Genomic DNA, 15,463 nt, shown 5'->3' on the forward strand with positions numbered 1-15,463 from the left:
CCCGGGACCCGCGAGCAACCGCCGGGGTCGTCCTCGCCCCTCCGGCTGGGGCCAGGGATACAGCGCGGGGCAGCGGTGGCAGCCGCTGACGGCGGCGGGGCGGGCGGGCGAGCGCCGGCCGGCGCTGCTTCTGCGGGTCTATTAGGAGGTGCGTGGTAGTGATGGCGGCTGTCGGCGAGGCTTTTCCCGTGAGCGGCGGCGGCTCGTCCTGCCGGCGGGCGGGCGCACCCCGCCCCGGCGCGGTGCCGCGCGGCGCGGCGGCGAGCGCGCCATGGGGCTGCCGGAGCGGCTGCGCAAGGAGTGGTTCATCCTGGGGATCGTGCTGGTCATCGCGGTGGCGCGGCTGGAGCCCGCCGTCGGCGTGAAAGGCGGTGAGTCCGCCCGGCGGCGGTTGGGCGCGCGCGCGGCGGCGCGGCCGTTGCCCGCGCGCGGCGGCGGTTGGTCCGCGGGAGCGGCGCGGGTTCGGCGGGGCCCCGCGCCGCGCCGCGCTGCGCTGCGGAGCCGGCGGCGCCCGCCGCCCGCCCTGGTCCCGGGAGCCCGGAGGCACCTGGCCCGCCCGCGGCGGCGGGCGCTGCCCCGCGGCGGGGCGCTGCGGGCTGGCCTGGGCTCTCCCGGCGCCGGCCGCGCGGCTGGGAGCGGGCCGCCGTGTGCCCGGGGGTGGAGGCCGGGGGCACGGGCGCGCGGGAGGGTGCTCCTGTCCTCCCTCCCCAAGTTTCCGGGGTACCCGCTTAATAACTTTGAAGTTATTGCTTGCTCGAGTTGCGGGAGGTTCCCCAGAGAGAGCGAGTGGGGTTACGGGGCAGTGTGCGGCAGCGGGCCCTCCTGTAATCCCTGCCTCTCTAGGAGTTAGCCTCCTCGCTGGCTCACCATTCCCCGTTTCTCAAGTACCCGGGAAATACTTTAAGCTGAATTCCTGTGTGCATCTTTGGCAGGCTCTGCACAAGTGTCTTGAGTAATATTTTACTCTTCGTGGATTAATTGTAATGAAAACTAAATAACAGCTTACTTCGAATGTACTCCTCTTAACTAAGCAATAAGCTCAAGAACTGCTTTAAGAAGGGGATAAAGTTAGTGGAGTTCTGTGTATGAATGTCTTCTACCTGTGATCCTCTTGAGAGGCAGAGCTTAAAACATACAGTGTTAAAAAGCAATCTCGGGTGCTAAACGTAAGCCAGATGATTTCCTTGTTTTAAGATAACGCATTTCATAAAAGTTTTTTTTTTTTCTATTTTCTTTTACCTCCACATGAAAATGGGGAAGAGGATAAAAATGACTCTGTGCAAAATGGGGTCAAGAACCTAAAGTAAACAAGGCAGGAGAAAGATTCATTGTCTTCTACTAAATGGAATTATAAGTTTGTGGTAGTGAGCTGATGAAATACCTAGCATTATTTTAAAATAAGCAACATATCTTTAAGAAAAGATCCTGACAGTGTCTGCTGCGTAGTTTCCGTTGAAACTTCAGTTTCAGATATCCCAAACTTTTCAAAACCAAGTGAACTTTTATAACTTTTTCTGTCTTTGATCTGTGAAGATCTAAGAAAAGGAATGTAGAATACTTTAGCAGAATTCTTTTAGCAGTTTCTTATTATGGGAGGAGGGAAAGACTCTGGCTGTAGTTTTACACACAGACTTCCCCCCCCCCCCTTAATGGAGCTGAAGTCTGAGGATAGAAACCTTCACATTGAGGAGCCATTTTTTTCCCCTTAGATTCTGGGGAAAAAAAGGAAAGTGATTTAAAAATGGCTTTGAACACTTTATGTGGTAACTAAGGTTCCAGTACTTCATGGAGTTCAGGATAGGCAAATTCCTGCTGTGCAAGGATCCCTTCTAACATCAATGTGCTGCCCTGCATAGGTGTACAGGGCCACCCACATGGATCTTCGTGTAGGGTCCAGGCCTCTGTGTTTAGCAAACTTTAAAGACTATTTTAATTTTATAACATCAACCATTTTGTACCCTTTTATTTTGATGGTCAAGCTAATTGCTACCAATATTGTGGGAGATCTTTTAAACAAAAATATTAGTTTTTTTTTCTTGGTTTACTTCCTGCATTTTTATAATGGAGGATTTCAGTATAATTCTTCTACTGCAAAGAGATGTCAAGCATTGATCCTGGGACAACATACTTGGAAAAGCATGTAAACATTGCTTGAGACTTGCAGGTGCATGTTCCACATAGCAGTATCCCTTTCCTGAACCCGTGCTACCTCCTTGCTCATTCTAAAACCAGAAAGAAGCGGGGTGGAAAGAAATACCAGCATATGAAAAAAACTTTCTGGCTGGCAAAATCACATACTGCAATTTGCAGAGTTTTGCTGAATGGTTCAACATCCATACCAGTGGAACAATGTGCCACAAGTAACGAAGATCTTGTTACTGAGGGTGCTATTCTTGCCACCCTCAGGGTGCAAGTCAAGTCTTCTCGTGCGTTTTTTTTATTTGATGAGTGAGTCCATTTAGTTTATTTGTGAAGATAGTTTTCCTCATCAGTCTTACGCAGGAGAGCTGAAGCAGATTCATTTGTCTGACAGAAGTGCCCTGTGCTGCATGGAAGTGTGAATACTGTAGTGGCTGAGTTTCCCCCTCGTGTAGAGTTCGGGTAGCTCAGTGAAAAACTGTATGATAGAAAAGTTGAGTACTGGTTAGAATCCTTATCTTAGGCTACCTGGCCAATTGACTGTCTGTTTAGTGCGTGACACAGACACACGCACACAACTTTTCTAATCTCCCCCCCCTCCCCGGTCATTCAGTTAATGTGATATAGCTGTGCAGATAGCCATGTGTTTTGTTGCAACTTCTGCTTGGTAACCTGACTTAGTTTTACATAGTGCTTTTTTTTTTTTTTGTGTGTGTGTGTGTGTGTGTATGCATTTAGTTTGTCTTACTGGTGTCTCTCTTTAGGTTGGCTTTTAATGTATCATCAACAAAGTCCTCTCTGAGAGTAGGAATTTGTTTTAAATGACTCAAGATGCAAATTTGAATAGACTCAGTGTATGGTCAAATCCCTGTAACATAGAGATCATTGACCTTGGTGCTGTGTGACGGTCAATGTATCATTCATCTAATAGAGAATAAAAGAGCTTCTCTTCTGGAGCACCAAGTAAAGGGTGGCATGTTTGCTGCTGCAGTTTTGTCCATGACAACTTATTGTCTCTAAATAAAATATGAATTAGAAAAGGTTGCATTTTAAATTGTTTCACTTGCAGGGTTCAGATATTAGTTTGGTCCTAAGTACAATGTTAATATTTTCTTTTCATAAAGTATTTGGTTGGATGATAATGGAAAAAAAAATGAATGTATACTTCTGGCATTTGGTAGTCTCCAAGTGTGGAGAGTATTAAGGAAACAAATCATTTTTACAGGAGTGTAAGAAGTATGTCATTTTAACGTCCTTGAAAAAGGTATGTAAATATATACAAATGTAAACCTTTAATATAGTGGAACCCTTGGAGGTGCAAGCACCTGCCCACGTTGATCTTATTGCAGCTATGTTTCTGGAAGGCATTGCACTAGGGCTCTAATAAACTACTCCACCGCTGTTTTGTTGTGGGAGGATTATGCAGAATTGTATTCCTCAAGGAATTCTTTGCAAGGTACTGTTTGGTTTTCTTTGTGCAGGTGGCTAGACAGGTGTATATATTGGGGGAGAGGTGAGAGGCAGATACGTGAATGATGTAGATGCCTGTGTGGAGGGAGCAGCTGCTATTTTCATTTGAGCATATGCTTTGAATTTGACTGATGTTATGGGGATACTCTGAAGATGGAAGAAAGCTCTGGAAATTTTCCCTTTTTCATGTTTACAGAATTTACCCTAATAGTTCCTAATGGCCTGTAATCGCATAAGCCCAACCTTTATGATGTGATACCTCTCTCCACGCACTGGCTTGTTTTTATTTAAAAATAAATAGCACTAATCTCTGTAATTTAACAGTATACCCTACTCTTCTAAAACAGACTATAAGGATTAGATTTTTTTTCTGGATACTCTTCTAAATACTCATTTGCTTTGATATAGTATATGCATATCATTATCACTTTGACTGAGTTCACTTTGTTCTTTGTGTCTATATTTTTTAGGACCCTTGAAACCAGAAATTACCATAACTTACATTGCTGTTTCAGCTATATTCTTTAACAGTGGACTGTCATTAAAAACTGAGGTATTGTAATTTCTAATTGCTTCATTCTTGTTTTGTTTTACAAGTTCTGTGTTGCTTTTGATCAAATTTGAATGTAATTGGAATATTTAATTGCTAGACTGTTGTTGTTGTGAGAATGGCTAATCAAAGAAGGTTAAAAACTAGACTTTTACAGAATAACCCCTTTATTTCTGAAAATTCTTCATAAAGCAGCAGGGAGCATAATGGTGGCGTTGCTGAGATTACAGAGCTTTGACTAAATGGATGTGCTGAATGCATTTTTGAGTGTTTGAGACTGGGTCTGCCCCCCCAGATGCACCCTAATCTGGGTGAGATTCAGAAGGATACTAGTATCCCTCCTTTCCCTATTCTACATGTTGGTTTCAGTGATGTTACCTTACTGCTCAGTTTAGATACAAGTTAGAAAACTGTGAATCTAAGTAGAACTTCATAGGGACCTAGGCAGACACAAGCTAAATGGAGTCTCGATACATCTGTAAGATATGAAGAAAAGATGTGAGATCTCAGTGTCTCTCTTTCACGTGTCCTGCCAGCATGCTCCCTAAGACCGTGTAGGCTAGTCACTACCAGATTCATGGCGATGAAGATCTAGAGACTTTAAGTGATCACATTGAATAGGCACGGGATAGCAGCTAGTATCAACACAAAAGATGTAGATCTTCTGTAGATGCAAGGCCAGTATACTGGTATAAAGTCCTAGCAATCTTTTCCTGTAAGATTTCGCTGTTTCTTGTGGACAGGTGGACTTGAAATTCCTATACTTCGGTGCATATTGCAGATTCTGGGACTTTTTTCAAATCTTATGTCGCCTTCATTTTTCAGAGAACAACAATTTGGAAGCGAAAGGAGATGAAAGGGAAAAACCTCTTAGCGAAGCATAAAATGAGAGGGAGAAGGAAGTGATTGCTGCATGCCAAAAAGAGATGAAGGGGTACCTGCTCTTGCTAAGTAGCCAAAACTGAAGGGAAACACTGCATCTCTTTGCTAGTCTAGTTTCTTGGTTTCTTTTACTTTGTTGGCTGTGTTAACATGTCATTTCTATGTTTCTTGAACTAATGGCAAAAAAGCATCGTAATGCTGTCTAGTATTACAGTATCTTCTGGTTAAACTATCAGTGGGATTTGGACAGTATGCATTAAACAAAAATTATTTTCTGTATCATGATTATGATATGAATGCTTCAAATGGAGACTGTGTTTGAATTAATGCTAGTCTTTTCTTTCTGTGTCTGCAGGTATGCAGTTCTGACATTAGTGCATCTAGTTCTGCCTGCATGCCATATAAGGGAAGTGAATAATTCTAGTCGATTCTCTTGCAGCTGTTTAGAGCATTGTGGTCATATGTGGAAGCAGAAAGACCCATGCCAATTTATCTGTTTTGCTGGGACAGTAATCATCCTAATGCAAACAGGCACTGGAGTTTTCCATAGAGGACCCAAAACACAGAACTTGAGTAGCACTATTAGAGTGGAATTTTCTGTATTCAATGTTAAGAAATTTTGCATGTAGCAGAGAAAAAAAAATGATTTCCCTTTTAGTAATTTTAATCCTTGAAACTTCAGATTTGTAAAGCTTTTGTGAATGAGAATGAAATCTCTAGCAGAATCAGAATTTTGGCTAGATTCCCAATGCTACTGTATCTCTATCTAACTTTATCGAGTTAAGGTGGTATGGTTGACAAGTTCCTGGCAACTTGTTATGCCCCACTTTGAACTTGTATAACTTCATGTGTGTTTCTGAAAGGAATGCACATACATATGTGTGTGTGTAAATGAAGTCTTTGCAGGAGCTACATGTCCAGTTAGCTACTCTCAGATTGCTTTAGAAATGGCAGTTAGTACTGGTGGTGTGCAACTAGTTCTGTATTTCGTCAAGAAGCCATGAGGGTAAAAAATAGAAAATAAGTTCCAGCAATTAGTCCTGGTGCTGTTACTTTCTAAAATGTATAATAAAAATTGTCCTGAAATGTTAGGAGAGTAGGTGATGATATTATTAAAATGCTTTGGGGTATGTTTTTTTTTTTTTTCTTTTTTTTTTTTTCTTTTTTTTTTTTTTAATGCATCCTTTAGTGTTTTGAGACACAAAGCACAACCTAAAGTTGGCATTATTCATCAGTAAATGTATTTTCTTATAGAGTTGCAAAATAAGCTGTTTCTGCTTTTGTCTTAATTAGTTCTAGACAGTGTGTGTGTCTACTGTTTTAATTCAAATAACACTCATTTCAATTAATTAGTGTGCTTAATGAAAAGAAATTGTATGAGATTTAACTGTGTATCCCTTGAAGACAGGAATCTGATAAAATTAGAAAATATGTGATACTCTCTCAAGATTACACTTTCAATTTTATCTGCTGTGAAAACACACACTCAGAAAAAAAGATTTGTTAACATGGGTTGAGAAAGCATTTTACAAAATAACTGACAGCTTTCAGGGAAAGCTAGTCTGTGTGCAGCCTCCTTACGTTTTCAAAACTAAGGATAACTGTGGTGCTCCTATTTCTATAAAAACAGTTTGTGGCCAGGAATTACAAGAACGTTTGATTGCACCTTATTGTGATGCCCTTTCAGTTTTTGTTGACTGGATAGCTTGCTTTTTTGAAGAAAATCCTACTGTAAACTCCAAGAAATTAAACAACGTACTTGTTATCCATTTAAATGAGGAATCTGGCAAACTGCTGAAAACACTGCTGCTCTGTGTATGAATTTGCTAGAGGAGTCTAGCTACGACCATCTTAGTATGAATGGGAGATGACAGAGACTTGCACTGACCAGAGAGAAACTTGCAGAAGCTTTTTGAAGAGTCTAAAATATTGAGGAAGACAAAGTGACCTGTTCCACTTAGTGTGGAGAAACTGAGTCATAGTTGGCATAATTTCTGAGATTTCTGCCCTTTTTGAGGATTCTAGTGACTGAGATTGAGGAAAGCCCTTGCAGAATGCATAAGAAGATGAAAGCTGTTTGCATTACTGTTTGATCTGTGTTAATGCAGTCAAAGGAATAACTATCTTAAAGACTGGTAATTGAGGTCTGTGAAGACTTGTTGCACAATATTTATGTACTAAGCCTAACACAGGCTAACGGCCTGTGCTGTTAGCATCCTCCTTGCTCACTGGGCCCTGTAACCAACTTAGGGCTAAATGTTTTCTTTCTTTTTCTTTTCTTTCTTTCTTTTTTTTTCTTTTTTTTTTAATCTTGGGTTTTACTTTTAAAACTATCAGTTTCCTTCAAATTACATGTTTTAAGGCATTTTCCATTGCTATTAAAATAATAAATTAAAAGGGCAACAAGTGTACAATACTGAAAGAGGGAAAGGAACGTTTTGTTTAATGCCATTGGTTGCATTGTCAACACTTGGGAATGTGTGACATTGCCTAGACTATAATCATAGTTTGGTTCATTAGGAAGGCTGGGACTGGAGAGGACTTCAAAAAGGAAAGAAGGAATTTGCAGCTGTGCCGAAGGAATCGCTTACAATTAGGAAAAAACAAAGTGATATTTATATTTAAAAATCCACTTTAAAAATCCACTTTATATAGGTATTTCTAGGTACCTTCTCACACAGGACGTTCTTACTACTAGACATTTTAGTTTTACTTTCTTTGAGGAAAAATGTAACAGTACTATAGTGAAGTCATTTGTGGTTCCGTGGGTACTGAGTGTTACGCGTGAAGTTCTGTTTTTCTGTGTAGATGGAAACTAGCCTGCCTGAGAGTTTTCTTTAAAAAACGAATCACTCCTTCCCACTCCAAATTTGTTATTTCATTCAGTTAACCAAGAACTAGATGTAATGGTGCTTTCTTTGTCAAACTGGGTCAAGATGTTCATTTGAATTCCTTGTTTTGTGTAGCTTTCTGAGAATAGGGTGTGAATAGATATATAGTTTTTCATGCCTTTTTTCCCTCAAACTCAAATTTGGGGGGTAATTTTAGTAAAAGAAATAAAACAACAAGAGCCTGATGCTTAATTGCTTATACTTCCAGATGTTTAAGTGCATCATTGTGCATTTGAATGGTTGAAAACACAGTATTTTGTTGTTTATAAATGTTTAGCTGTCCTGAAAGTGAAAAAGGTGGCATTTGAAGACCTGCTGCTGTGTCCCTTTACATTAAAATACAATTTTTATTCTTTTTTTAATGCTCCTAGAGTATCAGAGCTATGATAGTTTGAGAATCTTAACAAATTAGGTTTTGAATAAAATTGACCTTTTTTTTTTTTAAGTCAACAATGCAACTGAAAGAGTGCAAGTTATCTTGAGGGAGGGGGAAAGGGGTTTTCCTTCTCAGTCAATGGGTGTTGAAATAAGATGAAATGTATAAGGCTTCTCCCTTATACTCAAAAGCTATGTAAAAGATTCTTGAAGTGCCCCCAAAACAGAAATGGAGACTTAGCTTATTAAAGAGCATATTGCATAATGATATTTGATCACCTCTCCAGAGTGCTGCTCTTTTGATGAAAGATGCTGTGTAACAGCCAAATTTTATTTATTTTTTCAGTCTGCAAATACATTTTGCACCTTAATTCTCAGAATTTAAGGCTTAGCTGTTGTTAGCTTGTTATAGTCTTGGTATTTGTTGCTTTGCTTTGCTTCAACAGTCTGATTTCTTTCTATACGTGAGCTCTCTGTTGGCAATTCTGACATACAGTAATATTTTTATAGTCTCCTAACACAACAAATAATCAAAATCTGCCACTTGATTACTTCGCTATCCTTTCATGCAAAACAAAACAAAACAAAAACAAACAGACACTCCCTTCCCCCCCCCCCACCCGAGCCCTGGATGATGACTCCTTGTAACATAAAAATCCCTTTCTCCTGATATAAAGGAGAATTACAGTTCATGGCTCTCTTTAGACTAAGGAAAATCCAAATCATACAGACACTACAAATTCCCTTCCTCTTGATATTAGCAGTCAATAAAGTAAATGGGCTGTCAGTATAGTTAATGCAGACGTTGAAGTGGTAACACAGTTCTAAGGCTGCCTGCCCAAAAGCTACCATTATAAGAGCTACCCTCGTATTGAAGTGGTGGACAATTGTTTTGGAGAAAAGCCCAGGAGCAGACGCAGCTTTTATGTTGTCTGGATGTACGTGGTTATTAAAGAGGAGAACAGATGATACCTAAAGGTGCCTTTTTGACATGCACTCTCTTTGTATTATAAAGATGATCCTAGCTTTAAAGCGCAAACACAATCTTATTCAGCTGTTATGACTGCAACTTCCTCTCTTCTTTTTCTCTTGCAGGAGCTGACAAGTGCTTTGATGCATGTGAAACTACACCTTTTTGTCCAGATTTTTACACTTGTGTTCTTCCCAACAGCAATCTGGCTCTTTCTTCAGCTATTATCAATCACACCTATAAATGAATGGCTTTTGAAGGGGTATGTTTAAACATTATAAACTGAAATATATTTGTAACTATCTTTTTAAAGGGCTGCTCATCTTGCAATGTGTGCTTTATGAGTTGTATTATGAACAGATTTTGTTGTGTGTTTTTGTGCTTCAGCACTTTGATATTGAAAACGCAGTACACACAAGATAATGCTTTAGGAACCTAATCCCATTTTTAGTCTTGTCAGTTAGTTTCATATGTGGGGTGCTTGCAACAGGTCTGCTTTCTGTTTCACAACAGGCAGCTTGCTAGGTTGCTGCTGTGCTAGGTCTTGAGGAGAACGGGTAAAGAAAATAGTTGCTGAAGAGAAACATAAGTCTGAATATGTATTACATATGTATTAGTATTCTGTTTTGCTTTTAAACAATCTGTATTGAGCATCTCTTGCATTTGTCTGGATTGGAGTACAGCATTTGCTCCTAGCTAAGTTATGGGGGGACGGGGTGGGGGTGGGGGAGAGAGCAAGAAAGTAAAGCTTTTGTAGGAGGCAAACTTAGAAATGAACAGAAGCTATGTTACCATAAAAACAATGTTTTAAATACTTGGGTGTATTCTGCCAATGTGTGATCCAAAGTTGCACTGACAATGGTGATAGGTGCTATGAAAAATCCGAAGAATGAAGTTTTTTTCAGGTCAAAGGTAAATATCTAGAGCTGTGTAGCTAGGCTGGAATGTTCGAGCATACAGATCAGTTATTTTAGGAAAATGCTTAAAGAAGCCATACTGGTTTTCTGGTGCTTGGTGAAACAGTGCTTGGGGACAGTTCCCGCTTAAAAGCTTAATAATAAAGCTGCTCATGTTTAGATGCTTACAAAGCTTAAATCAAAGAGATCATTTTGATTTGTTTTTGAGAGGCTTTTCCAGTGTTCCACCAAGTGCAAGGTTGTGGAAATGATACTGAGAAGATGAAACTCGAGATAAAAATCATCCAGAAGTTAGCACTGTTTTGGTTAACAGTATCAGTACATCAAGTAAATAAGGCAGTGAAACAATGTTCACTTCCATTTGGTTCTAGTAAAGGTAGATTATTTGTAAAGTAAAATCACTGCAAAGGGCTTTTTGTTTTATTTTGTTTTCTCAGCCAGAACATGGACAGGATTTTTGATAGCAAGTCAGAATTCCTACTAATCCATGACAATCTCTTCCTGAAGTATGAAGTGCAAGGAATTTTGATGTTTTTCACTCCTTACATCACTTTTCAACCTTCTTTCACTAATGCCTCTTACACCACTTTGACCCTTAATATTTAAGGGATACGTTTTCAGTTACATGCACAGATACATGGTTATGTGTATACTTGCACGAATGTGAAATTACATGTGTGTTTAACAAATACATGTGTATGTATGACTCTCTAAACATTCTAAAATAGCCTCATTTTTCATGGAATAGTGACTTTGTTTTACTAGTGAGCTAACAGACTTCAATATGCTTCCAGCTGCCTTGCAAGCACTTGTTCCTTGAGTACTATTTCTGTTCTGGCCATGTTTTATCTTTATTGTAACTGTAGTATGGCAGCTTCATTCAAAGAATGGCCCAAAAGGGAAGTTTAATGTAAGATTGCTTTGTAACAGTGCTTTCTTGATAAAGATTGTTATTTAGGACATTGCACAGGCCAGCAGCCACTGTGTGGGACTGAAAGCAAGAGGAGCTTGGTGGGAGCAGTACCTCCAGCGCTGTGTGGGAGGAGAAGCTACTGAGCTCTGTTTTTTAAAAATCAGCCACAAGAACCAGCTATGAAATGAGCTTAAATTCTAGAATAACTCATTTTAAAGTAGAAAATGTCCACATTTTCTCACACATCCACATATATAGGTACACAAAAGTGGAGCAAAAAGAGAATGTGAGGAATTGCCTGTGCCTTGAGCACTCTGTCTAATTGGAATTTCACCCAAGTGCCCCACAACCGTAATTATTATTTCCTCAAAACACTGAAGTATCCTACTGAGGACATAGAGTGACAAAATGGAGTTTGGCAAAGCTTCCTCCTCATCATATTCATTTAGCACAGCTTGGAGCAGGAGCTAATTGATAATCCTCACAAAGGCCTGGAAAAATAGGCACATGCTCCCAAGGATATTCAGCTTCCTTTTGACAGGGCAGCTCCCATGGGGACTGTAGTTCTTTGCTGCTGTCTACACAAGGCTATGCCTAAAGGACGTAGTCAAGCCCACGGTTAATTTCCTGCCTTACTTTCAGGATTTAATTCATGAATGGTAGATTCTCCCATCCTCTATAGCCATCTGTTTTGCTGTAAATATTATTTGAGAGACAAATTCAGATGTCACCAGCTCTTCATATGTGTTTCTGTAGTGCTGTGGGCTTTTTTTTTTCCCTCTGCCTGAGATCATATTAGGAGATTTTTTTGTTTTTGTTTTGCAATAATTTTGAAATATATAAAATAGGAGAGAACTTGCCATTTTCCCTAAGTGACTTTGACATTATTTATTTATTTTTTTGTTAACTGACTAAGTTTTGTATTGAAAGGATCCCTTTGGAAAGGAATGTGAAGCAGCTTATATAACGTTTACATGGGTTCAATACTTCTGCCACTGTTAGCCTATGGCATTTACAGTTTAGTTGCTAAGGCATCTGGCACAAGATAGAGCTTTGGTAGTTACACATGTGACTTTGGGGCCTATTATTATTCAATTGTCTGTAATATATCAACAGAACAGGTATTGTTTATGGCCCCTCAGCAGGTCCCATGATATTAATGCGTATAGCACTGCCTGGGTGAATGGAACATTTCAGCTTATTGATTTTTGTCTGTAGTAGTCTGGCCATTGGAGGAGTTTGTATGCTATTAGTGTGTTGCATGTCACAGAATCACAGAATGGTTGAGGTTGGAAGGGAGCCCATTGCACAGGATCCACATCCAGGGAGGTTTTGAATATCTCCGGAGAAGGAGACTCCACAACCTCTGTGGGCAACCTGTTTCCGTGCTCATCACTCACACAGTAAAGAAGTTTTTCCTCACATTCAGAGAGAACTTCCTGTGTGTGTTTGTTCCTGTTGCCTCTTGGCCTCTTGTCCTGTCAGTTGGCACCACTGAAAAGAGTCTGGCCCATCTTCTTGGCACTCTCCCTTAAGATGTTTGTATACATTGATAAGATTTCCCCTGCTCAGTCTTCTCTTCTCCAGGCTAAACAGGCCCAACTCTTGCAGCCTTTCCTATGTAGCTGACAGTTAAGAAAAAAAAAAAAAAGTTGGCAGACTATTTACATGCATGCTGTGATACACACGTGATAAAATCATTTTCATTTAGCATATATCATCTTTTCTGTAGATTAATATTTCTGTATGACAGATATTTAGAACCATATCCTGATACTTTTTTTTCATTTCAAATATATCATTTTAAATTTCATGTGGATCTTGTTTATTAAATCTTTTTCTTAAAGTGTGGAAAATCCTTGTCAACTGAGGTAAATGCACTTGTATGCATTTCATACCCCTCTCGATAATTTTGAACTTACCCACCCTTTATTAGTGCAGGGTGAGGAGTTCCAGGAGCTAACTGTGAAGAGACCATTATAGAAGAGATGTAATGTCACAACTGACATAGGGGATGGACATCAGAATCACCATGTGCTTTCTGGTTTTCACTATTTTTTTCTGGTATCTTTTTCTTTTCAAAATGAGCTTATCCTGCGAAGTACTCATAGTTCCCTGCTTCCAGAGACTTGTCTGTAAGCTGAAAGTGCTAAGTACTTCCAAGGCGATGCTTATCATTTCATGTGATTGGATTCATATAATGTGCATATTAGTTGCCATTTGCCTTTTCTACAGTGTCTGTAGCTGACAAAGTGAACATATTTTTTCATTTATGTTTCTGCTATTCAAGCTTTTCATATACTTTCAGCTTTTCAGTTGCACTGTAATATGCTCCCTATTGTTAAATCCAATCCTTATTGGATTTAATACTTTTTATTTATTATTATAGCTTTTTTAAACACCATGTTCTTTCAGAGTGGAATTAGACATGCAAAGTAGTTCATCAGTACTCGCCCCGAACAAGGATACTGTGTCAAACTCCAATATTTGAAAACATACATAGAGTCCTTGCTTTTTGAGAATCCACAGCTTGTTTTATTTTCTGTCATACTGTTCCTTCCAACTCAATGCAATTTTTGCTTCAGAAGGCTTATTATCCTCAAAGTTTGTTGGGATTTGTTGTGCTATGTTCTTGGTTGTTTCCAACTGCATATTTGATACAGCTCTGTTTTGTAGTAATGGCTTTTTGTGGACTGTATTTAAAAAAGAAAGCTCAAAAAATGAAAGCTCACAGTTTCTCTGTTCTCACTTTGCAACAGCACTTATTATATACATTGATAATCTTGATGGACAAACAGTGGAAGAAATGATAGATAATAATTAAACATTTTAGACAAAATGCAGGAGAAAGCTGTTGATGTTTTAATAAATAGAAGTCAGATAATTTTTACCAAGAAGTGAAAATGTGCGTAAAAACAAAATACTGAATGGTCTTTTAATGTTCAGTAAATAAAAAGCTTAACTGTGATTTCTCTTAGCTATTGACTAAAAACTAAGTCCGTTATTTTACATTCCCATTGTATATGGTCCTTCCCACCCTTTTACTTCTTAGCAGTCTATGTTTTCATTGCTTAACAGCTTTTGTAAGAAAGTATGTTTGCATCCTTATATATATACAAATTTTTCTCTCCAGATAGGTGCAAGTGTCTTAACCCACTACAAACTTAACTACATCAGGACACATAGTATCTTAGTGAATGGTAGATGCCCTGGGATAGGTGGGAAAATGGATTAAGTGTTTGGGTTTTTAATGATAAGTGGTTGCTAAGAGATGGCATGACAATCCTACCTGCAGGTGCTGAACTGTAACCGCTACACAAACTGATTAGGTTTCACAGGTGATGAGATAATTGTTTCTGCACAACTATTTGATATTTTAAGATCTTTAGATTGTAGAGTGTTTACTTGATGTAAGGAACTTAACATTTCTTTTTGTTATTTGCAGCCTGCAGACAGTAGGCTGCATGCCACCTCCTGTGTCTTCTGCAGTAATTTTAACCAAAGCTGTTGGTGGAAATGAGGTGAGTTTTAGTTTTGATCTTTAATGTCCCCTCTTTTTTCTTCTTTTTCTTTTTACACAATTTCAAAAATTTATTATTTATTTATGATGTTGTGTGGCAAAACATTGGCTGCAGCATGACACTACTGTGATTTGTAGTACAAACAAACAAACAAACAAACAAACAAAACTCAAAAAAATCCAGAAACAACCCGCTCCCTGCTCTTTTAGAATTAAAGCTTGTGTATTGTTTCGGTGTGAAATTACTGATGTGCTAATCTTCTGCCATTAGTTAGGCTGACTGAAGCTCAGTTTGTTGAGGTGACTGATAGAGATTGGTGCTCTGCTTGCTGCTGCACAGTATTTCACTAACGCTATGATATTCCATGCGGTGTAATGGTTATAGTAGTAATTATCTCCTAGACTGTTAGCTTTTTCAGGAAAGGATTACCCTTGTGGTGATTATCTGGACAGTATTTAATATTAAGAGACCTTATTGCAGGAGCTGTGCAATCTAGAGGCTGCAAATGCAACCAGGGAGACAACATGCAGAAATTAATTTGAATATTTTATTGTTATTTGGGACTGCAGGAAATTATGGGAACTTAGAGTGCTCTGACAGTGGCGTAATGCAAAGGATGAAAGAGTGTCAGAATTGAAGTTTTCTGTGCAAACTCGATTTGGTCACCTTATGTTTCTGCCTTAAGATAGATGTCATTTGAGGCGGTTTCTTTCTCTGCAAGATACCTGATACTTTCGGGAACAGTGTTTAGGAAGTGAATCCAGGTGTGATAGTTAATGGGAGCATTCCCTTTAGATTGGCTTCCCCGGAAATGTAGAAGCTGGATGAAATGTGA

The 15,463-nt window shown here is 39.4% G+C and overlaps 1 protein-coding gene across 5 annotated transcripts in view; it reads left to right on the forward strand.

The window, feature by feature from the left end:
* The first annotated feature begins 232 nt into the window (after positions 1-232).
* The window catches only part of SLC10A7 (solute carrier family 10 member 7), a 153,324-nt gene continuing 138,093 nt past the window's right edge, over positions 233-15,463 (forward strand). For 3 of the 5 annotated variants that reach the window (XM_062573887.1, XM_062573889.1, XM_062573888.1), the window contains exons 1-4: positions 233-371; positions 4,080-4,162; positions 9,403-9,539; positions 14,553-14,628. In XM_062573887.1, the coding sequence (XP_062429871.1) occupies positions 272-371; positions 4,080-4,162; positions 9,403-9,539; positions 14,553-14,628 (396 nt within the window). In that variant the 5' untranslated portion in view covers positions 233-271. Of the gene's footprint in view, positions 372-4,079; positions 4,163-9,402; positions 9,540-14,552; positions 14,629-15,463 lie in introns of those variants that run through there. The other 2 variants (XM_062573891.1, XM_062573890.1) reach the window with 2 other exon arrangements.

The sequence above is a fragment of the Rhea pennata genome, chromosome 4 (assembly GCF_028389875.1).
Source record: "Rhea pennata isolate bPtePen1 chromosome 4, bPtePen1.pri, whole genome shotgun sequence".
NCBI lineage: Eukaryota > Metazoa > Chordata > Aves > Rheiformes > Rheidae > Rhea > Rhea pennata.